Source organism: Myodes glareolus, chromosome 23 (genome assembly GCF_982192425.1).
Source record: "Myodes glareolus chromosome 23, mMyoGla1.1, whole genome shotgun sequence".
NCBI classification, from domain to species: domain Eukaryota; kingdom Metazoa; phylum Chordata; class Mammalia; order Rodentia; family Cricetidae; genus Myodes; species Myodes glareolus.
Window position 1 is genome coordinate 56,164,232 of NC_142048.1, and position 23,342 is coordinate 56,187,573.

Here is a 23,342-nt window from a genome sequence, read left to right on the forward strand (position 1 = left end):
TGGCCTTTCTGACTCCCGAGTAGGACTGCTCCTGCTGGTTGGTGTCTGCAGTGAGGCCATGCACCCTGCTGAGTGCGGTGTCTGGTCTGGAGGCACCCTTTCAGGTGCATCAGTCACCAGTCCGTCACAAAATCTCTCTGGAGGCATTGTGGAGACCTTATTGTCACATGTCCTTCCCTCCAGTGGAGAACAGTCCAAGACTGAGTGAGGGAAGTGGTTGGCCCAGGATTCTTTAATTGCGTGTCTGTTCTTGGGTTGACTCTTAACTGTATTGGAAGGCAAAAATGGAAGCCTTGGAGAAAATGAGTCAAGAACAAACTGAAATGAATCAAAGATGGAAGGCTTTGTGGAGGAACCCAAATTTCTTTCAGTACAGAAGCCATGGAGGAACTTGGAAGGAGGCATAGATGACAGTTTTCTGGTCACTGCATTATAGGAAGCTTTGGTGACAAGAGGTTGGGATGGGTGCTGAGGAGTTAGCCTCCTCCTGTGTCACAGCCTCACTTGCCATGCTGCTCACTGCTCCTTGCTCAGCCTGTGCCTGCAGTAGACAGGGAAGGTGGGAGGCCGAGCCCGCTCACTGTCTACTGAAAAATCCTGGGAACCAAGGGTTAGCTTTCTGCAGTCATTCCATTGGTTTTCCTTAACCACACGTTATCACTTCTGAAGTCAGCATGTTCCTCTGTCTCGACTCTTCAGGGTGTCCGAAGCTGCTGAGCTGCAGCAATCAGTGACCGCATTGCCTGCATGTATGTCAGCCACAGCCTTGGTTGGGTTGCCTTTGGAAAGATGGCCCGGTGGTTCTGGACAGAGCTGTAGGAGGGCAGTGTGCATTACTAATCACTGTAGGGAGAGGGGCAGGCACTGAGACGTGACTTGGGCCTACAGGCTGATGGGCAGTGCAGGCCGTCTGCTTGGCAGCTGTTTGCTTTGTGGTGATATAGTTAATAATGATGCATCTTACAAAGATGGTACCTTAGATGCCTTCCTCTTCCAAACCTGTGTCCGGGTAACTTGATGTTAGTGATCAGATGAGTCCTTGTGACCAGCAGTGAGACTGCTCTCTGCCTGCCTTGGGTTTGACTACATAGTCGCGGGACTAAATTTGCAAACAAGTCCTCAGAACTGCACACAGCTTGAGCTCAACAGTGGGTTGTTGTCTTTGTGAGTGACACTTGCCTGTAATCCTCAAGACCGAATGATGTTAGGGGGACATGAGGGCAACTGGAATGTTGAACAAAGACATGGAGAAAAATGCCGGTTCCTAAAACCCTTTAAGTCCCAAGTGTTGGAAAATGAATCAGATAGGTATTTGATTGAGCCACCTTAAACAGCAGAACCAAGGAAGTGCAAGTTGGGGAGGAACTTTAAAAAGAAATCTTGGACTTAGGGAGGTGTCCCTGCTGTAGGAGTGTCTGCCTGGAGCAAGGAGCTGCTCATACAGCTCACACTGAAGATCTTCGAGTAGCCTTTAGAGGGCAGTAGACAACCAGGAATGAGTCTGTCTACCTGGTGTTAGGTAAGCCCAGGGAAGGATGGGCATTAAAAAGACATCTGAGTATTTCCCTGCATATGCTTATGTGCACCGTGTATGTACACCATGTGTATGCCTGGTGTCTTCAGAGCCAGAAGAGGGTGTTGGGTCTCCTGAAATTGGCATTACTACAGTTGTGAGCTGTTATGTGGGTACTGAGAAACTCTGCAAGAACAGGAAATGCTCTTAACCGCCAAGCCATCTCTCCAGCCCCCAGTAGACATTCCTAACTCTGTGTGTAAAACTAGGAGTTAGCCCAGCAGTGTTCATTGCACCACAGTGCTGGTGTTGCACCGAGACCGCTCTCGTGGCTGGGCTGGTTCTTCTGGACCAATCATAAAACATACTTTAAGCATGTATTTTGTATTCATTTTCAGGGTACTGGGTAGAGATCCAAGGGGTAGCAGGTGCGGGTTATATTTCCAGGTATAAAGGAATATGCTGTGCTTTTGAGTAAAGGCCATATAATCCTTAGAGCCTCACAGCAGCTGGTAGACTGTTTTGATTCCTTGGCCAGGAAGGACAGCCATGAGGGTAACAGATTTCAGTTGTGCCGGGAGGGGTTGTGTTCTCAGCTTCATTTTCCAATAGCCAGCGACCTCATATCAGTGGTCACTACAGAAGAGTATCTCTTTCACAAGACAAAGTGACAGGTTTTCCTAGAAAGAAAGCTACATATGTCATGTAATGGGAACTGGAGAAAGATGGTCTATGTTAACGCTGACCCAGGTGGCCCTGGGCTTGCAGTGGAACTGGAGAAAGACAGTTTGTGTTAACACTGACCCAGGTGGCCCTGGGCTTGCAGGTCTTGGGGGCAGGATGTGAGTACTGGGATGAAAGTGAATCCCTGGAGGCTGTTTCAGAAAGTACTCAGTGTGCGCACATGTATGTATGTGAGGAAGCATACCTTAGTAGACATGGGTGTTTTAGTGTGTACTGCTGTGTTCCAGGGAGGATCCCCAGAACATATACCATCATGGTGGGAGAGGTGGAGCCTTTTCGTTCTAGCTCTGGTGAAAACCTGCAGTAGATCTACAGAGTATTTTCTTCTGAGGGTACAGCCATGGGTAACTGAGTGCCTCTCGACAAAGGAAGGTTTTGTCCTCAGCATGGAAATCAGAAGTCAAATTGTGTGACTAGACAGCTAGGTTAGCTAGCCTGATATCAGAAGAGAACCCACTCTGTTATAGGCCTTCAGGAGGACTGGAAAGCATAGCATTCTTGTCAGATGTGTGTTCGCCATTGTGTGACTTTTGCTGGGGAGATGTGAACAGACTCTGCTCGCTCCAGACAGGGACCCAAGGCAGACCACAGTAGTGACCTCCCTGAAGTTCAGCTCTGCACACCAGTGAGTTCATTGGGGTGAGGAGTATTGGTAAGGGGCTACTTGAAAGAGCACATGTGACTCAAAGGCAGCTGCGTCATCAAAAAACCCACCATGGCTTGGGTACAGCTAACCCTAGCTGTGTCTCTGAAGCTCTGCACCCCTGTAGATGCGCAGGCAGCTCAACAGGTTAGCAGGTCATTTCCTGGCAGTCGTCCCTGCTCCTGTATAAAAGATGAGCCTGCAGATTCTCTTGACTAGGGAGGTTTATATTAACTGGTTCACAAACCTCCCTTTGTCTGGTGGGACTGTTTCAATTCAAAGAAAATGACTATGTAACAGCTGTATTCATGGATACAGATTTCAAACTGTGGGGGAGACCTATGGAGTGTGGTACTCTTCTGATGGTCTTTTGCTGGATGCTGGTTAGGCACATTCCTAGTTGACGGATGCTAATAGTCATAAAGGAAGTGGCACCTGTGGTGTGGACACATAGTTCTCTTCAATTATCTGGGATCCTAATGGAAGCAGTAAGAACTCTCTGGTGTTTTGTAAGGAAGATAAAGATGTATTTCAAACAAACAAGTTGTGACTTCTAGCCAGAGAAGCATGGGAACCCTGGGGCCTGTCCCTGTAGATTTCTTGGGCTGACGACTTTTGCACAAAAATCCCTGGTGCCTGACACTCTCTGAGGAGTTTGTATTCAGCCTAGATAGGGAAGGCAACAGCAGAATTCCACCCCAATCTAGGTCTGTGATCCAGTAAATTTAATTGGGATCACTCATAGGACTAAGGGTAACTTCTTTGTGGCTAAACCACGAAAGAATTTCCTTCTTCCCTAGCAATTGATAATTGCTTGTGTATCCTGGAGAAGGGCTGATAAATCTCATGCAGTGTGTCCATGAGGCTGTTAGTGGGCTCAGCCTGGGAGAGTCTGCAATAATCACAAGGTCCTCTGATTTGAAGATGTGCTGTCCATGTCTTGACCAGAGGGCAGTTTTACAATATCCTGGTTTGGTTTGCTTACTCCCAGGCCCTTGCCTGTGTCAGTGCCTTCTCCTTTCAAAGAGTAACTCAGGGCTCTACCAGTTCTCTTTGCATTAAAAAAAGCTCTAAACAGTACTTGTTTCATTTTATTTGGATTTATTTATTTATGGGATGTGTGTGTGTGTGTGCGCACGCGTGCAAAAGACAGGCCAGCTCTGGGGAGTTGTTTTTACACTACTCCCATGTTGGTTCAGGGCTTGAGCACAGGGTGTTAGAATTGTGGCAAAGCCCCTTTACCTGCTCTTGAAAAATTTTAAGAGTCTTTTGTTATTGCCAAACATGAGTTATATAGGATTTGTTGACGGAGGTTTCTGTCCTGCCTGATCACGCAGCTGTTCAGTCCCAAAGAAACACACAGAGGCCTACATTAATTATAAACTGGTTGGCCTATTAGTTCAGGCTTCTTATTAATTAGCTCTTACATCTTACATTAACCCATAATTCTTGTCTGTGTTAGCCATGTGGCTTGGTACTTTTTATCAGTGAGGCATTCTTATCCTGCATCCTCTGCATCTGAGTGACAATTGCAGATTAAGCCTTTCCATTTTTCAGAATTCTCCTGTTCTGGTCGCCCAGCCTGTACTTCCGGCCTGGCTACTGGCCAATCAGCATTCTTTTCTATTAAACCAATACAAGTGACAGATCTTTACAGGGTACAATACCATTGTCTTATAGCAAGGATTTATACCTTTTTTTTTCCTTTCTCATGAAAGAAATGGTTACGTATCTTCATGTGGGTCAAGTTGGTGACTGTGTGTCAGGAGTGCCAGCCCTCCCTTGGCGTGAACCCTCAGCAGGCGACCCTTCTGTGTTTTCCATCTCACTCCAGAGGCATGCTTCCTCAACCCCTCATCAGGTTCATTAGGGTCACACTTGCCACTGCCTGCTCGTGTGACTACTTGCACACATGTGCACAGTCTATATGGACACACTGATTTATATTTATGCACTGGACTACGTTAATTATTTGTTGAAGAATTTTAATTTTCTTTTAAACTTGGGATCATGTTTCCGTCTTTTCTCTCTTGATTAAATGTGTCCACTGCATCAGAACAGCATTGGCACATGGTCTGTAGCCATTGAGGTGTGTCTTTGATGTCATGCTCTCGCTAGGACCCACAGTCCTACAGCGGCCCTTACCTGTCACTTAGCATTCCTTTGTTGGGACTGCTGTAGTTTTTAGGGCCCATCACCACAAGCTGGGTCACTTAAAACATCAACTGTAGGTAAGAAATCCAAAATGAAGGCTCAATCAGTCCCCGCTCTGCTCCCTCTGAAACCTAGGGAGGCCTCTCCTGCTTTCTCTTGCTGCCAGCTCTGGAGTCCCTGCCTTTTCTTCCTACTGAGTTAGGACAGCACCTGAGGCTACCCACCCTGCAGCTGTCCTGTCCCCAGATGACTAGGGGAAGTAACTAGTCTGTGTGTGGTGGATGGACCAGTCACAGAGAAGACATAAAATAAGGCTCTATTTATGCACAATGTTCACTTCCATAAAATAAACTTTTATACTTAGCTGTGTGGTGTGCCCATGACCAAGCACAGAGACCAGAAGAGGACATCTAGGGTTCTTCTCTGTCTCTTTGCACCTCACTCCCTAGGCTGTCATTCAGTCAGTCCCTGACCCTCCAGTTCTGGCATGCACAGCCATGCCCAGACTTTACATGGGTACCGGGGATCTGAAATCACGTCCATATGCTTGCAAGGCGAGTGCTCCTACCACCAAGCCCTCTCCCTATCTCCGTACTTACCTGTTAAATATGGTTGTATCTTGTTTATGCTGTTCCTCCTCAGGCCTTATCTTCAGTAAAGTAATATGTTTCTCCTGGATTGTGTAGCCAGGTCCTTTAGCTAAAGCACAGAAGTGGGTGGAGAGCTTGTTTCCTGCTTGGGAGTCTGGAATAAGACTTGTGACTTCATGAGAGGGCAGCATACAGGCAGGGGTCCGTGCTGTCATCAGCCCCTCCCCCAATGACGCTCTGTCCCTTGCAGAGTTCTCCGGGGTTCTGCACCAGTGTCACATCCTGGCCTCCGAGATGGTCCACTTCATTCATCAAATGCAGTACTACATTACCTTTGAGGTAAGCTGCTTCCTGCCCCGAGCAGTGTGGCTCGGTGGTGTGATGGGTGGGGCTACCTTGAGAAGAATAGGCCTTCCCAAAGTCTCATCTCGTCCTTTTAGGTTCTCGAGTGTTCCTGGGATGAGCTTTGGAACAGAGTGCAACAGGCCCAGGACTTGGACCACATCATCGCAGCACACGAAGCATTCCTGGACACCATCACCTCCCGCTGTCTCCTGGACAGCGACTCCAGGGTGGGTCTTCACGCCTACAAACCAGGGCTGAAACTGTAAATACAGCAGCTTGGAAATTGGCAGATACTGCTGCATCAGCGATTATTGAGAAAGGTTTATTAAACTAGGTGTTTGAGGGTCACATTCTGAGGAGAATTGTAATAAAACTGGTGAAATGAGAGCGTATTCCACCATCTGATGTGGCTGGACAGCAGCAGTGAGCAGCAGTGCGCTGTTGATGGTGTAGGAACAGCAGAATTCGTCCCTCGGACCCCAGCAAGGCATCTGGTTATTAAAACAAGTGGTGGCGTTGATGAAAGCCCCAAAGGATGCAGATATACCCTAGACCGTGCACCCCCATCTGGTGTCATGTTCTTAGTCTAGGGATAGTGGGGTTTCAGTCAATGGTGTATGGCTGCGTGAAATTATACAGACTGTGCAGAGCTATGAGCATTCCCTGGCCCAGGTTGTTTTGCTGAACTCCTTTCTTGTAGAGGCCCTGTTCCAGGAAGGTGCTGAGTAGCAAGGTTCTGGAGTTCTGGTTTCATTTAAAGAGATTGAGAAAGAACATGTCCTGAGCGTGAATCCGGGAAACCGCATCTGGGTGAAGCCTCCAGAGCATTCTTTACAGTGTGCACTGCTTGAGACATCCCAGGCCTGCAGGGAGCGCTGCTGCCCATGCTCTACCAAGTCTTTTGTGTTCTGTTCATCTACATTAGCCTACTGTGGTGGAGAAAGTATTGGATAAACTGAATTGTTAATGAGTGTGCAACAAATAGTGACCCAAGGCACTGTGGAATTTGCTTTCTACATAACTGAAGCAATGGCATTAGAAGTGCTTAAATACTTGAGCATACTTAGTAACTCAGGAAATGTACATCTGGAGTGGTCTGGGGTCCTGTTGAGCATTTCCACTAAGTCCAGTCTCTGTGAGGTTGATATTGCAGTGGGTGTCTGTCACACCTATGTTTGTTATGAAGGTGTCCTCAGACATTCTCTGTGATGTGCCATAGACATAGAGCACTCACTCGTGGGCCAGAGTCAATGTTCAAACTGGTGACAGGCTCTTCTCGTGACTCCAGGCTTCTTCTGTTTTCAGAGGCACAGTGTAAAGTTGTGGGAATTAAATAATATGATTCACCATGGTAACCATGTAGATGTCTGTGCTACCCTTTTCAGACTGTTTCATGTTGTTTTGCATAGGTTAAACAGGTGCGAAGTCACTAGATTTAATGTTGGAATTGCTAAGGACTACACCCACACAGGCAGCCTACTAAGTGTGCTCTCCACGGCTGTGTGAACATGGGCGCTGAGCCATAGGAGGATGGGAAGTGCCTGACACAAACTGAGTCACCCTAACTCTTGCCTTTGTAGACTAGCTGTGGGTATGAGCAAAGTCCAGAGAGTCTGCTGCTGCCTGCCTCTAGGGCAGTGGTCACGGGGGTGTTTGGGGTGGGTTCCAACCAGCTTCACTGAAGGAGCTCTGCCTTAGGCTCCAGCGGGCCTGGAGCTGTGCCTTCATGGGTGCTCGTTGTTAGTTTGCTTTAGAACAGGGTCCTGCTATGTAGCTCAGACTGGCCTGGAACTTGTGATCCTCCTGCCTCAGCCTCCAATGTGTTGAGATTGGAGGTGTAAATGGAGATTGCACTTTTATTTCCCTGCCACCCAGACTCCAATAATGACACAAAAACTATATTACCACACTGTTTGGCCAATGGCTCAGGCCTATTCCTAGCTAACTCTTACATCTTAAATTAACCCATTTCTATTATTTTACATTTTACCGTAAGTCTTGTGGTTTGTTACCTCACATGTTGCATCTTGAGCTGCTACATGGTGTCTGTCTGACTCTGCCTTCTTTCTCCCTGCATTCAGTTTAGTTTTCCCACCTAGGTCTATTCTGCCCTGCCATAGGCCAAAGAAACTTTTAACCAATAGTAATAAAACATATTCATAGCATACAGAGGGGAGTCCCACATCATGTGAGCAACCACACCTGACTCGGGGGATTTTGTCATTGTTTGTTCCTAAGAAAGAAATGTATCATATAAAACAGAGTAAGGTGATTTGTTGTGGACATACTAATTTCAAGTGTGGTACTTTCATTATCCCTTGGTGGAAAAGTCAGTGATACACAGAGCTAGTAGTAAGGGGGGGTGGTCCAGATAATGTGTGTCTTATCCTTTGTGCAGTCCAGGGAGAAGGTGCAGGCTGGGGGCAGCTTGGAGTGTGCAGTTGCAGATTGATGAAGTAGACGAGTGCCACAGTGCACACTTCACTTAAAGGAAGCATCAATTAGTGACCTCAAGATTCCAAAACTGTTTTTTTTTTTTTTACATGACTGCAATAGAGAAACAAACTAGGGAACTACATCCTTATTAAAATTTAAATGGAACCATCTCCATTCTTTGTTTTCTAGTTTTGTCATAAAAATAAAATTCTGACAAGAACAGGATGATGCTTGAACCTGTGGTCAGCAACAGCCATGTGGCTGCCTGTCAGGAATGGCGTCACCTGATCAGGTCCTTTTGGCTCTCTGCATTGCTGTGTGCTTTGAAGACCCTGTTTCACATGAGTGCACTGTAGTAAATGAGAACCAGGGATCGTTCATTTTCAGTGTCTGTTCTCAGAATTGCTCAGGAAGGGCTCCAGTTCTGTTTCACTCCACAGTTAGCTCAGCTCAGTGGTGCCACCTGACGTCTCAGCAGGATGCAGTGCTCCACCCAGAGATGGGCAATGAGGGTAGCTTCATTAACTGTGGAGTGGGAGTGGGATGTCTGCTTCTCTCCAGCCAGGCTGGAGTACGCCTTCCAACGTGTGATGGTTTGAATGAGCATTGCTTCTGTGTTTGAATGCTTAGTCCCCAGTTAGTGGAACTGTTTGGCAAGGATGAGGAGGTGTGGCCTTGTTGGAGGAGCTGTGTCACTGGGGCTGAGCTTTGGGGTTTCAAAAGCCCATGCCAGATCCTGTGGATGTAAGTTTCTGTCCCACCCAATCCTGCAACTGTTCAGTCCCAAAGAAACACACAGAGATTTATATTAATTATAAACTGTTTGGCCTTTTAGCTCAGGCTTTATTATTAACTTGTTCTTATAATTTAAATTAACCCATAATTCTTGTCTCTATCTAGCCACACGGCCTAGTACCTTTTCTCAGTAAGGCATTCTCATCTTGCTTCCTTTGAGTCTGACTGGTGACTGTGTCTTCATCTTTCCTCTTCCCAGAATTTTCCTAGTCTGGTCACCCCACCTATACTTCCTGCCTGGCTACTGGCCAGTCAGTGTTTTTATTAAACCAATATGAGTGACAAATATTTACAGTGTACAAGAGCATTATCCCACAGCAAGGCCCAGTGTCTCTTTGCCTGCTGCCCGCGGATCAGACTATAAAGCTTCCAGGTACTGGTCCAGTGCCATACCTGTCTGCTTCCCACCATGATCTTGGGCTAACCTTCAGAAACTGTAGGCAAAACCCCCAATTAAATGCTTTCTTTATGAGTTGCCTTGGTCATGGTGTCCCATCACAGCAATAGAATAGTAACTAAGACACTAAAGCAAGGACTAGGAGAATCTGGCTCATTCTTCTGTTTGTATAGTCCTGGCTTTGGAGATGTGTGCATATATCTAGACACACAGAAAGCGCACATGTGGTATTTAGTGTGTGTTCACACTTTGTACAGTAGATGTTAGGTTAAACAGTCCATTCTCAAGTCAGTTCAGCCCTGTGGGAATCCAGGAGCCCCCGTGACAGCATTGACTGCTTTGGCAGGGTAGAGGCCTCGTGACCCAAACTCCTCCAGCATGGTTATCCTGGGGACCAGTGTCTCAGGGTTAGAGGGGACAAAGCTCTAGTGTCACATCTTTATGTGGAAACACTTTGCTGGCATGTTGAGGGTCCGCTCATTTAAAAATGCCATGTCTTTTCAGGTACTTTTAAATCAACTCAGAGCTGTGTTTGATCAAATTATTGAACTTCAAAACGCCCAAGATGCAATGTACAGAGCCGCTCTGGAAGAATTACAGAGGCGGCTACAGTTTGAAGAGAAAAAGAAACAGCGTGAAATTGAGGTATTGCGTGAAACTCATGCTTTTGCTGTTGGGCCAGTCACCATGGGTGGCAGCAACAGCTTTTCTGCTGAATCTCTGTGTATGCTGAGGTGGCCTGTAGTCTACTCTAGGTCAGGGGAAGTTCTAACTGCTGTCAAATTGAGTGATGTCCCGGTGTCCAAACTTGACGCTGCCTGTACTGTTATCTCCAGAGTCAGCCTGGTGCTGTGTCACTGACATGAAGCTGAGTGATCCGGCACCTGGCCTCTTTACTGATGCATGAGCTAGGTTTCCTTAGGGCATTTCTGTTCCCAGTGGCCGAAAGTGAGGAAGACCATTACACAAGTCAGGCTGGTGCCAGGGTTTCTTCTTCTTCCTGGCCTGGACGGTCTGCTCTTTCGAGGTGCTTGTCTTGGGTAACGAAAGGCAGGTTGTTTAGTCAGCATTTAGGTTGATTTTACTTTTGAGTTTTTCCTGGAAAGCTCACGTGAGGGGCCTGGCAACCATGTCACAGGCACTGAGGTGTGGTAGAGTTGGGAAGCAGGAGAATGTGTCCTTTTGGTGCTACTGGGTTATCTCCTGGCTGCAGTGCTTTTTGGGTAATTCTGAAGAGCCATGAGATTTGTACATACATAAGACCGAGCAGCCTGTGTGTGACTGACAGACACAGGATTCCACCTTAGCCACCTCTGTGCCGTTGGTAGAGTTGTCATGGCTTGACTTGTAAAGTAATCATAATACTGTGACCTCGGTGTCCGGTTTTCACAGGTGGTGGGCATAGCACTTACCCAACACCAGTCAGCTTCAGTCCTGCTGGCCAGCTCCCTTCTGAGCCCACCCTCTGGGAAGCTGTTCTATGTGCCACCTCACCCTGAAATCAGTCTTTAAGAGTTTACTGGTCCAGACAGGCGTGGTGGCACACACCTTTAATCCCACCACTCAGGAGGTAAAGGCAGGTGGATCTCTGAATTCAAGGCCAGCCTGGTCTGCAGAGTGAGTTTCAGAACAGCCAGGGCTATATAGTAAGACCCTGTCTCGAAAAAAAAAAAAAACAAACCAAAAATCAAACAAACAAAAAAAGATTTATCATTCTGACAATAGCATTGTGCAAGTGGTGGTCTCACCAGATGTCAGCTACCAGCCACAGAAGGGCCACGGGCACATAGTCAGTGGGGGCATACTGGGTATGTTTTGGAGGCACTTGATCATCTAGGGAGAGCTGTAATGCTGAAACTGCCTGCAAAATTTATTGAAATCCAAAAGGTAAAATAATTTTGCAGCAGTCAGTCAGATGTGGTCCACTGGATCTGTGAGAGGTGGGACTGGCTCCTGAAAGGGTTTCGGCATCTCCAGTGCCTTGCTGCGGAGGTTGGCTTCCGCGTTCTGTCATGTCGCTGCTAGGTGGAGCAGTCCCAGAGGTCCTTCCTTCTGCAATTCATGGCTCCTCCCTACTCTCTTCCCACTTTTCTTCTCAAAACCCCTTCTGTTATTATGATATTTCCAATTCAAATTTAGGATTGAAGGGCTTTTACTTCTTTTAGTTTTAAAAACTACATTTTACACATTGACACTCCTGGATTCTAGCATTAGCATACTTACTTCCTGCTGCCTGCGACTCCCACACTTCTGTACACACCCGTGTTCAGTGAGATTCTGGGACTCTATGACTTCCCTGAGGGTCTGTCCCACTAGGCAAGAGCATTCAAAGTCACGCTGTCCTGGACCGTGAAGTGCCATCTCAGTGCGGATTAACTGACTTCATTTCTTCTGCTCTCTGTGTAGCAGAATGTGGATGTGACGCTCCAAAATTTTTATTAGTTGATGCACCAAATGGAAAGTATGTCACAGAATGTTTGAGATCATTCCAAGAATACAGAGCTCTGTATTGGTTTAATAAAATTACAATAACTCACTTTTGCAAAATAAAAGAAAAAATAATTAATCCAAAGTAAAATCTGATTAAAGATCTGTGTGGCAGATCTGTCCATTCATGAACTCTGAGAGCTTCGTAGGTGAGAATGAGACTAGGCACTGATGGTCCCCCAGTGTGAGCATGGCAGGGAAATAGGGCAGAGAAAGCAGGTTCTTTTGCAGAAGTGCTTGGCATCAAATCCAAGATAACCCTGAGGTGAATTATTGGAATGAATGAGTGAGTTTGTCCAGCTGTCTAGAAAAAAAATTAATCTGCAGCAGTCAGTTTTCTTTCTCTCAGTGGCAGTTGGGATGAACGTTTAAAAAAATACCATTAAAATAAGTGTAATGTGCACATTTCGATAAGGAACTCTTTTCGACAACTTGACTTTCTTGAATTCTTGGTATCCAGCAAGTCTCGGGGAGTCAGTGCCCTATGCTGATGTTCTTCCAACTGTAACAAAGTATCCTGATGAAGCAGCCTAGAGGAGAGAGGGTTTGTTTCTGTTCACAATTCAGGTTCCTGTATACAGTGGCAGACGTTTGAGGAGCTGTATCTGCCATCAGGAGAGCAAAGAGTGACGTATGCCAGGGCTCAGCACTCTTTCCTTTTCATCCTCCAGGGCCCAGCACATGGCTGGTGTTGTCACAGTCGAGGTGGGTCCTTCTGCCTCAGTTAACAAGGTTTAGAAAATCCCTCAAGGTTGCCTATAGGCCAGCCTATAGTCTAGGCAAGTCTTCACTGACACTCTTCCCAGGTAATTATACATTTTATCAATTTGATAAGTAAAATTAATCATTACAACTTCCTGCTTTGTCTACTTGACACATGAATACATTACTCTTAAGCCACACCCTTCTGTCTTAGTTAGGGTTTCTATTGCTGTAATGAAACATTGTGGCCAAAAGTAAGTTGGAGAGGAAAGGGTTTATTTATTTGGTTTACACTTCCACATTGGAGTCCATCACTGAAGGAAGTCAGGGCAGGAACTCAAGCAGACAGGAACCTGGAGGCAGAAGCTGATGCAGAGGTCATGAAGGAGTGTTGCTTACTGACTTGATCCCCATGGCTTGTTCAACCTGCTTTCTTAGAGAATCCAGGACCAGCAGCCCAGGGTTAGCACCACTCACGATGGGCCAGGCCCTCCCCCATCAGTTGCTAACCAAGAAAATGCACCACAGGTTTGATTACTGCACAATCTCATGGAGACATTTTCTCAACCGAGGGCCCCTTCTCTCAGGTCACTATAGCTTGTGTCAGGCTGACGTAAATTGGTCAGTACACCTTCTGTCCCTTGTCCCCAAAGTCTCTTGCTACTCTCCTAATGTAAAGTACAGTCCCATTTTAAAGTCCCAGTGCTGTAGACGTTCAGTGACTCTATCCTGTGAACTCCTATAGATCAGAAGCAGCTCACTTCCAACATATAATGGCATAGAATAGACTTTCCTGTTTATTCAAAATGAAACAATCAAGGACATGGCAAGGAATAATCAGACCCAAACCTCAGACCCAGCAGTGCTAACACCACACCCTGCTGCTCTTTCTGTGCCCAGCATCTGGGCTCACGATGAAGCTGGCAGGACTCCAGAGGATTCGGCAGCCCCATCCCTTCAGCCCTTCCACTGGTGGCAGCCACAGCTTCTCTCTCAGGCTTAGGCCAATCCACTTCATGCACACATTTTCAGGTGTGGACTACAATGCATGTGTGGCTGAAAATGACCTTTTAGAATGAGAGTAAATGGATGTGTCTCTAGGGAGACACCTTAGTCCAAGGGAGACTGAGAGGAGATCCCCCCTGGAGTCAGGAGTGCCAGCACTCGGAGCTGACTGTTCTCCTTAGCCTACTGTCTGAATGAGGGACCATGGACGGACACAGGGCCACCTCTGCCATGGCGCACAGAGAGGGAGTGGGTCTCAAAGTGGCGTGCTCAGCATGTGGTCCTGTTGGTACTACATCAGCAGGCATCCAGCAGTTGAACTGGCTGCTTTAATTACCCAGGGCCAGTGGGGAGTGACGGCGGCAGAGGAAGAGGAGGAGAACAGGAGGATCCGAGAATTCCAGGACTCCATACCAAAAATGTGTTCACAGCTGCGAATACTGACACACTTCTACCAGGTGCGTATAAGTACAAGCCAGAGTGCCCTCTTCCATGACTGCGCTTGCTTTCAGATGATGGAGATCTAGCTCATCCTTGTCACAGGACCGGCATTCAGGGTGGTGTGCCTCGGGAGCTGCTGGTCCCCCTGAGAATTCATCCTCTCTGGGCTCTCCTCGGGGCAACTGTCCAGCTCGGAGGATGAGAGCCTTGATGGGTGATTGGCACTGGGAACCTGTGACTTCCCATGCTCTTCAGAGTGACTGCACTGAGTGTCATTGCCTTGGAAGGTGCAGGCAGAGTGGACTTGTTGAGAGATCTAAGCCATGACTACTCATAGGGACTTTGCTACATCAGCATCTGACAGACCTTGTGTCCTACAGGAAGGCTGCCTCTCACACTGGTGTGGAGCCCCAGTAGTGGTTTCGAGCTTGAATCCGTTCCCCTGTAGAGTGATGACCCAGCATGCATTTGTAAGCCAGTGAGCTGCGAGAGAGAACCTGTGGAACCCTGAGCTCTATGCTCACCACAGAATAAGATGCCTTAGCATCTGTGATTCTGCTTATTCCTGTGGAGTGAGTGCAGATGGGATGTCAGGTGGCCAGGTGCTCTTGCACAGAATGTGTGCATTGCCTGTCTAACTGATGGGAGCGACACGGGCTGAGGGATTCCTGCTAGAGGCTTGTTGGTGCAGTGGCACTGGGAGGGCCTACTGGACAAGGTGTTCCAACTGACTCCTGCGGTTTCCATCCTAGGGTGTTGTGCAGCAGTTTCTGGTGCTGCTGACGACCAGCTCTGATGAAAGTCTCCGGTTTCTCAGCTTCAGGTTGGACTTCAATGAACATTACAAAGCCAGAGAACCCAGGCTCCGGGTTTCTCTGGTCGGTAGGGGGCGACGCAGTTCCCACACGTGAGACTTTTGCGGGGTTATTAGATGCCCACTCAAGCCCAGACCCTCCAGGCAGCTGGAGCTGCAGGTGCCCCGTCTGCACACAGGCCACAGTGTTTCAGCACTATGTCTGCTGGAAGAAGTCGCGTTACCCTCTGGACTTGAGTGTAATGTTGCTGAGTTCAGCAGGCTGCGCACCTACAACGTAGTCTTCGTAGTTGAAAGACGCTGTGATGTGTTGGAGCATCTTATTTCCATCACGTAATTTATATTTGTCACTTTAAAAAACAACAGTTTCTTGCCAAAACAAAACAGAAAACCTAGGACAGTGGTGTGTTCCTAAACTAAGAGTAACGTCATGCTATTTTTTAGCATCCTTTGTAGAGACAGTTTTGTTACCATGATCACACTAAGTTGGAACGTGTCTCTAAGAAAATGCATACATGTTTTACTTTGGTTTCAGTGTTTGAGACACTAGCCTGCGTAAGGACATCGATACCCAAGCATCGCCTTTACACACTTGTTCTTACTTTCTCTTCCAAAGTTTACATTTTTATATTTAGTTTGCTATTTCAGATAACTTGTAAAACAGTACAAAAAACAAGGCCATGTGAGGCAGGGGTGGCTTGGCTGGCAGCGCCCAGCTGTGCAGGCCACCAGCTGAGCAGCGTGGGTGCAAGTCAAGCAAGGCAGAATTGTTTTATTTTCAAATTGTGATAAGTGTCGGAAAGAAATCGACTTGGATATTGGAGGTTTCCCTTCTCCTTGCCTATTTTTTCATTGTAAATATTTATATACTACTGACCAGATGATGAAGGGAACTGTTTTTTTGTAAAAATGTCCTATCCGATCACATAATTATGCCTTTTTTATGTTACATAAGTGAGAACTTAGAGAATTAAAAACCATTATCTTTCAGATGTTGTGTGTGTTTCTTGAGTAGTCTGGAAAAACTGGCCGCTTGCTGGGTCTGTGAGTTGGAGCTGCTGGAATTTGATTAACTATGTTATAGTTCACGTTTAGTTGTGAAACTCATAGACCACTTGGAGTTCAGAACTCGAGAGAGAAAGCGAGCGTCCCTCTGCCTGGTCCCTTCCAGCAGACGGCTCCCCCTGCTCTGTTTAAACACACTGGGGAGTCCTGGCATCGCAGAAGTGAATCCACGGTGATGGCCAGAAGTTCTTGGTATATAACTTTAACTTAATTTTACCTAAAGCTGAGTGTAGTGGTGCGTGCCTGTAACCTCTATCTGAATGGGTAGAGGAAGGAGGACCAGAAGTTCAGGGTCATCCTTTGCTACACAGGGAGGGTGAACCCCCTTGGGATATACAAGCCCCCCCCCAAAAAAAAAAGTTCATAAAATCAGAACTTTGAAGCAAGTTTCCCTCCCATAAGACTTTGCAGCAATTCTGGTGTGTGATATATTTCCAAGAGACATCTCCAGTGTCACTTGATCATGGGCACTGCTTTGTCTTGTTCTGGTCCCAGTTGCTCCAGGGTTAGTCCTTTGTAGAAGCCCAATAACCAGCTCTAGTGGCTCTTTTCTCAGGGGCAACAGACTAGGGAGAGGCTGGCCGACCTGGGCCTCGCCGTGCACGGCAAGCTTTCCTGAGAGCTGAAGGAACACACTCCTTCACCATACAGAAGGGGGGCGTGGGAGAGGTGTGCATTTCCCGTGGGACACAAACAGGACCACCAGTGACCTCATGGTTGCATGGCAGGGGGACAGCTATGCAACAGGCACTTCATCTTAGCAAAAGATAACTGCAAAAGAGAAAAAAACCTGCCAATCTTGTTTGTGGTGGCAGATGGCACTGTGAGTAAGCCGCTGGGCAGATACTCAAAACCACGGAAACACTGCACCCGCCTCTCCTGGGTAGATGCTACAAATGATGTTTTGACAGTGAACGAGGAGATAAACACCTCTCAAAAGACGCGCATCTGTGCGAAAACATTTTGAAGATGGGTTTTCGGAAATGTTATAAAATTTTATGATTTCGTCAGTAAGGGTGATGTGTGTTTCTGCTTCTCTTTGTCTCAAACACTTAAGAAATTCGGAAATGCGGTTTTAAGATTCGTTCCAAATGTTCAAGGCAGTGAAGTTTTGGTAGCTGCTCCCACTTGTCAAAATTCTCAGTTGAGAACATTTACCCCAGAGCATGGGTACTTGCTGGTCCGACTGGAACAGAAGCGTGGCAGTTTGTTGTCCAGCTGGTGAGGAGGCATGTCTCCAGCCTGCCTTCTGACCTGCTGCAGTCAGTCCTTCTAGGGAGCTGTCTTCTTCAGGCATTGCAGTCATAGGAGCTGAGGTGGCATAGAGGCGTCGCTTCCCATCATGCAATGCAGTGTTAAGCCAAGTGCTTCAGAGGTAGGAAAGCCTCTCCAAGCCCAGCTGGTGTGGGAGAATTGTCTGTATTCTGTCAATCATGTTTTAAATAAGCACCGATTGGCCAGGCAGGAAGTATAGGTGGGTCAACCAGATAGAAAGTAGAGGTGGGGCGATGAGAACAGAAGTATTCTGGGAAGAAGGAAGCTCTCCTCAGAGTCCTGCCCAGACTACACCGTAAGGATGTGACCTGCCCCGTTGAAAAAGGTACTGAGCCATGTGGCTAACATAGATAAGAATAATGAGTTAATATAAGCTACAAGAGCTAATACAAAGCCTGAGCTAATGGGCCAATCAGTTTGCCACAGGGGCAGCATGACCGCATGACTTGAGCCAGGGAGAGCCAGAAGCACATGGAACCCTCCCTATGCTGTGCAGCCTGAGCAGAGCTGTCCCCAGGGAGCCCTTTCTTGACATTGCCCAAACGCTCTTCGAGGGACAGAGATGGGGTGACTTATCTGGGAGATGAGGGAAGCTTGGGTGGTGGTGCCCATTGTGTGTCTTTGCTGGAAGAGAGCATCAGATCCCGCAGCCGGGATGCCTGTGCAATTGCTATCAAAGTCAGTTACCTGCCGGCCTGCATTCCAACCCTGGGATCTTTGAGGGATGCTATACGGAGATGCTATTTCCTAATATTGTTAGGATGCTGTATTGACCCACTTGCCCTGTGGGATAATTCATCGAGATTTTGCCAAGTCTGAGCAGTCAAACTTTAACTGCTCCTACCGGCAGCCCCTGCAGAGCGTACATTGACCAAGGGCTGGGCCAGGCACTGGGGCCAGGCAAAACATCACTCAGCAAGCAAGGAAGCAGCAGCTTCAAACTAGATTTCTGCTAGCTATGTGTCTGACATTCAGAATACACCAAGAACTCAAAACAAACAGAACAAACGGCAACCAAAACAACTCAGTAAGAAATGGGCTAATGAAGAGTTCTCATAAGGAGAAATGTAAACAACCAATAGACACGAAAGACGTTCAACCCCATGCTATTGGAGAATAAAGTCAGAAGGACATTGAGGTTCTGTCTCACTGGTCACAATGACAGCTGCTCAGGAAGCAGCAAACGCTGATAAAGATGTGGACGAAGGGAACCATCTACTGTTGGCTCTGCTGTGGGAATCAGTGTAGAGCCTCCTCCAGACGCCAAAGGAGGACGCACTGTGTGACCAGATAGGCCCACTGCGTGGCCCAGATAGGCCACTCCTGGATGGTAATCCAGACTCCAAGTTCGCACATCCCAGAGACACCTGCCCATCAGGGTCTAAAACTACTCATAAGGCTAAGCAGTGGAACCGAGGGAGGTGTCTTGTGGTCTATCACATAGACACAGATGCCTGACCATAAAGAATCAAGTTAAATTGTCGGTAGGAAAATGGATGCAACAGGAGATTAATCACGTTAAATGAATTAAGGCAATCTCTGGACAAACACATATGTGAGTTTTTTCCTCTCTAGATGTTAAAGATGTATAAAATTGTGGATGATGTGAGAGTAGAAGACAGAGCATCTAGGGGAACAGAGACTAATAGAGAAGAAGAAAGAGGACACAGGTCTATAAAAGGAAGTATGTTTAAAGCATTTGCATAAACTTGGACAAAAGTAGCCTTTGTCACCTATTATCACTATTTAATCTTTATAAGCCAAGCTCAGGTAGTAGGTTGGTGTCCACCGTTGCTATGGAGCCTCTGCCCTTGGGAAAGAAGTGAGTTTGGCTGGCGTCATGGGATGTGTCCAACTGGTGATGCCCCCGCTGAACCGCTGCCCCCGCCGAACTGCTGCCCCTGCCGGGCTGCCCCACTCCACAGGTCATCTCACGCCCTCCCTGCAGTGGCTCAAAGGGTCTCTTGGGGTACTTTGCACACTTAATTTTCTGTGAAGCAGAGAGTGGCCAGGCGTCTCCGAGAGAGCCTTGTGAGTCTGCGCTGCTGTGTGGCTCTCCAGGCTTGGGGCTCGGAGACCGAATTCTTTTGTCGCCAGACACTCAGCATTCGGCTTCCCTCTCAAGGGTTGGATCAGGTGAGGTGGAGAATCTGGTCTTGTCCCTAGGATCTGTGCCATGCTGTGCTCAGACTGGATTTCACAAGGACAAGTGGAGCAGACCATGGGAACACCTAGTCTGGAGGAACTCAGGAGGACAGCTTATGGGATGGATGTGGAGTGTCCACTTTCACTTCTTTCAGTTGGGCGCCACTGAGATGCCAGGATGGGGCAGCCTGAAGCTAGTGCCCGGGGCCCAGGGTGAAGGCGCACGCTCCCCTCATGCCAGCAGCTCTGCAATGGGGCTGGACCTGCACTCCTTCCCTCTGTGGGGAGTCAGGCTCCTGGGTACCCTCTAATCAGGCCTGATCTGTTTTCCCTGCTTAGAGTCCAGTCCTAGAGGCATCAGGGCTAAGGAATGGGGCTGTGGCCATCTATGTCTCTCTCTCAGCCAGCCCTCCTCAGCTCAGTACACCAGTGGGAATGAGCCTCATTCTTACTTCTGTCAACCCCACATTTACCTCAGGCCAAAGACCTGTTCAGTGCTGCTGGAGCTAGTGTGAAACTCTAGACTGGGATGCTATGACCAGCGAAGACCTCACCCAGTCACTGTCTCCCCCCCCCCTTCCCTCTCTGCCTGCTGCCTGCTCTAAATCCTGCTCTAAGTCTGGGACTCCGCTGTTCCGGAGCAAGGCCCTTCTCTCTGGTGAATTCTAAACGGAAGTCACACAGCTGGCTAGTAAATCAAATTTGATAAATAAACAAGCCGTTCTTTCGAGTATTGTCCTTAGGTCTTATTTCTCTTGTCTCCCTTCATTAGAGGTTTTGATTGTCATCTCTGTGGCTCAACAGACAGTACAATCTGCCCTGTTAATTTTGTAATTGAGGTCTGTGCAAACATATTGCCACAGCCCCGGGGAATGTTTACCCATCCTCAGCTGAGCACACAGTACAGTGCGTTGAATAAGATCCGACTGAAAAGGCACAAATCAAGCATTTAAAAATAGAACAAGGACTCGGAGCGCCGAGTGTCAATATCCCCATCAAGTATCGAGTGATGGCAAGTGTGGGGGGGGGCTGGTTCCGTGGCTCCTCGTGGCTCCTGGGGTCTCGTCCCCAAAGATACCGTCTGTTGAGCAGACAGCAATGCGCAGCATGGCTCGGCTGAGGAGACCAAACAGTTGCCTTTCTCTTTAACTCAAAGCTGACACTTGTTGCTATGGGTTCTCGTGTCTCTGAGGAGTGGAAACCTTCGCTCTGGTAGGCTTGGGGGCCAGGTTGATGAATGAGACCCTGAAGAACCACGAGGCTCAGAGCAGACCCTCCCGAGAAGGACAGTGCTCAAACTTAATGGACCCTGAGGCGAATGACACAGTACCCTGCGGTCGGCCCCAGTCCCCGGAGGTCTGTGCGTATGCAGGGTTAGGGTAGGGTCCCCACAGCCTGGGTTGGCCTGTGGGACCTGGAAGCAGCAGCAAACCTACATGCTCCTCTGTTCCCTCACTGCAGCACCAGGCAGAGATGCATGTGTGTGTGCAACCTGACTGTCTTTAACACATCGGCAAGCATCTAAGTTGTCAAGTCGGGGGAACCCAGCATCCTTTAACTGTGACGGCACTTTAGCAGGTCTCTGCTCTGATTCACTGGCTCTTCACTCTTAAATTTTCATTTGCGTGTTAAGCTCCTTGGGGTCACAGACCGTTAGCTGCTGACCTGAAGGCGGCAGGACTACCCGAACCTCAAATCCAAGTCCCCGTCTGAGGGGAAGGAGAAATGCTCGACCTGAGCTGGGAGGGGCTCGAGCTGTGACCGAAAGCTTGTGCACAGGGCCTGTGGTGAGCACGTCTGCGCAGGGACAAATAGGGAAAGCCCTGTATGCTAAAGGGCCCGTGATTCATGTCAGAGACAAGAGCCTTCAGGTGGGGATGTGGGAGAGGACCTGGTGGGCAGTGGCCCTCTAGTGGCCTCCAGTCGGCTAGGACCTCCCTGATTGGCCAGGTGGCTGCTGTTTTTGGAGGATCCATGGGGAGGCAGTGCAGGACAGTGGTTGTGGTTCTGGACCAGGGCAGCAAGGGGATCAGCAGCAGAATGCTGACCTGTGTCTCCCAGGCAACAGCAGGGCGGTGTGATGGTTCATCTGCCAGCATGGCTAGCTCTGAGCATCCACATTTTTCTGATCCCGGCTGGGTGTCCCAAAGTTAACAATGCACTAGACAGAGAAGGCGAGGGAAAGACTGTCATCCTCAGGAACGGGGACGTCCTCCTTTCTATCTTGTCTGAGCCTGCAGCCTGGCTGTTTGTGTCCCCCCATGTCTGACTTGCTGGTCCTAATGATCATTGAGTCAGCGGGCCAATTTTCCTACTAGTTCTGACGATCATGTCTTCGAAGTTGTCACCTCTGTTTTCCAGTCTACATCAGTTTTCACAGCCACAGCTGTCACTTCCAGTTCGGAGGAAAGACAGACTCTGCTCCAAGGTCACCATGGTGGTCAGGCAGGCAGGTCACACCGTGGGGGAGCTGGGGCTGCCTTGAGGGCCCCTGCCAGCCACGCCCTGCCTATCTATCCACCTGCCTGAGGCCTGTGTTTGCTCACGGGTGTGTGTGTGTGTGTGCATGTATGTGATACAGGACTGCAGAGCCACCCTTTGTAATGCTCCATTGCCTGTGACTGTAATTGAGCTGACTAGTGTCACATGGGGACTTCAACTAGAAAACATTTCTCAGTCACTTTGAACAGAATGGCTTTTTAACCCGCCTCACTGGCCCGACATTTCCAGCCTTGGAGACGCGGATGAAAATTTGCTCCGTAGGGAAACAGGGCAGCTACTTCTGCTGTCAGGGAGTTCTGAGGATGGGAGACACAACTGCAAACATCTGGTATGGTGGACGCGGTGCGTGTCCTGGGAGAGCTGTGGGATCTACGAGGTACAGCAGTTGCCTGGAGATGGTAGGCAGTATTGACACTGAAAGCAGAGCTCCTATGCCAAAAGACAGCAGGCTTATTCTGGAACCAAACATGAGTGACCATGGACCAGAAGCCCCCAAGCACCGTGTTCCAACATGATAACTGTTGTGTGAAAGTTTTACAGAAACAGAACCTCGAAGACTGCAGAGAGGGTGCAGAGGTTAGGGTGAGCACTGCTCTCACCGAGAACCCAGGTTCTGTTCCCACCGCCCCCCAATCAGGGGGCTCACAGCTACTGTAACTTCAGCTCCTGAGGATTCAAGTGCCCTTCTTCTGGTCTCTGTGTGCACTATACCCACATGAGCAAACCCACAGACAGACCAACATCTGCATATGTATGTTTTCAATATTAAAATTAAGTGTGCTGGCAAGTGATATGTCAACTTGACACAAGCTAAACCTATCTGAGAGGAGGGAACCTCAATTGAAAATAACCTCCGTGAGATGAGGCTGTAGGCAAGCCTGTAAGAAGGGGCTGTCAGCAAGCCTGTAGGGCATTTTCTCAGTGATCCACAGAGGAGGGCCCAGGGCATTGAATGTGGGTGGAACCATCCCGGGCTGATTATCCTGAGCTCTATAAGAAAGGCTGAGAAAGCTATAAAAAGCAAGCCAGTAAGCAGCATTCCTCCATGGCCTCTGCATCAGTTCCTGCCTCCAGGTTCCAGCCCTGTTTAAGTTCTTGCCTTGACTTTCCTCAATGGACTATGGCTGAATATGTAAGCCAAATAAAGCCTTTCCTCCCAAACTTGCTTTTGGGTGTGGTGTTTCATCATAGCCATAATATCTCTACTAGGACAGAAATTGGTATCAGGACAGTGGGGTGTTGCTGTGACAGACCTGACCATGTTATTTGTGGGAGGACAGTGGAATGAC

The 23,342-nt window shown here is 48.1% G+C and overlaps 1 protein-coding gene across 2 annotated transcripts in view; it reads left to right on the forward strand.

Moving 5' to 3' along the window:
- Tubgcp3 (tubulin gamma complex component 3) overlaps positions 1-23,342 on the forward strand; it is a 74,540-nt gene that overhangs the window by 44,903 nt on the left and 6,295 nt on the right. Inside the window, exons 18-22 of one of the 2 annotated variants that reach the window (XM_048456193.3) lie at positions 5,895-5,983; positions 6,085-6,216; positions 10,122-10,262; positions 14,153-14,269; positions 15,005-16,056. In XM_048456193.3, the coding sequence (XP_048312150.1) occupies positions 5,895-5,983; positions 6,085-6,216; positions 10,122-10,262; positions 14,153-14,269; positions 15,005-15,163 (638 nt within the window). In that variant the 3' untranslated portion in view covers positions 15,164-16,056. Of the gene's footprint in view, positions 1-5,894; positions 5,984-6,084; positions 6,217-10,121; positions 10,263-14,152; positions 14,270-15,004; positions 16,057-23,342 lie in introns of those variants that run through there. The other variant, XM_048456195.3, reaches the window with a different exon arrangement.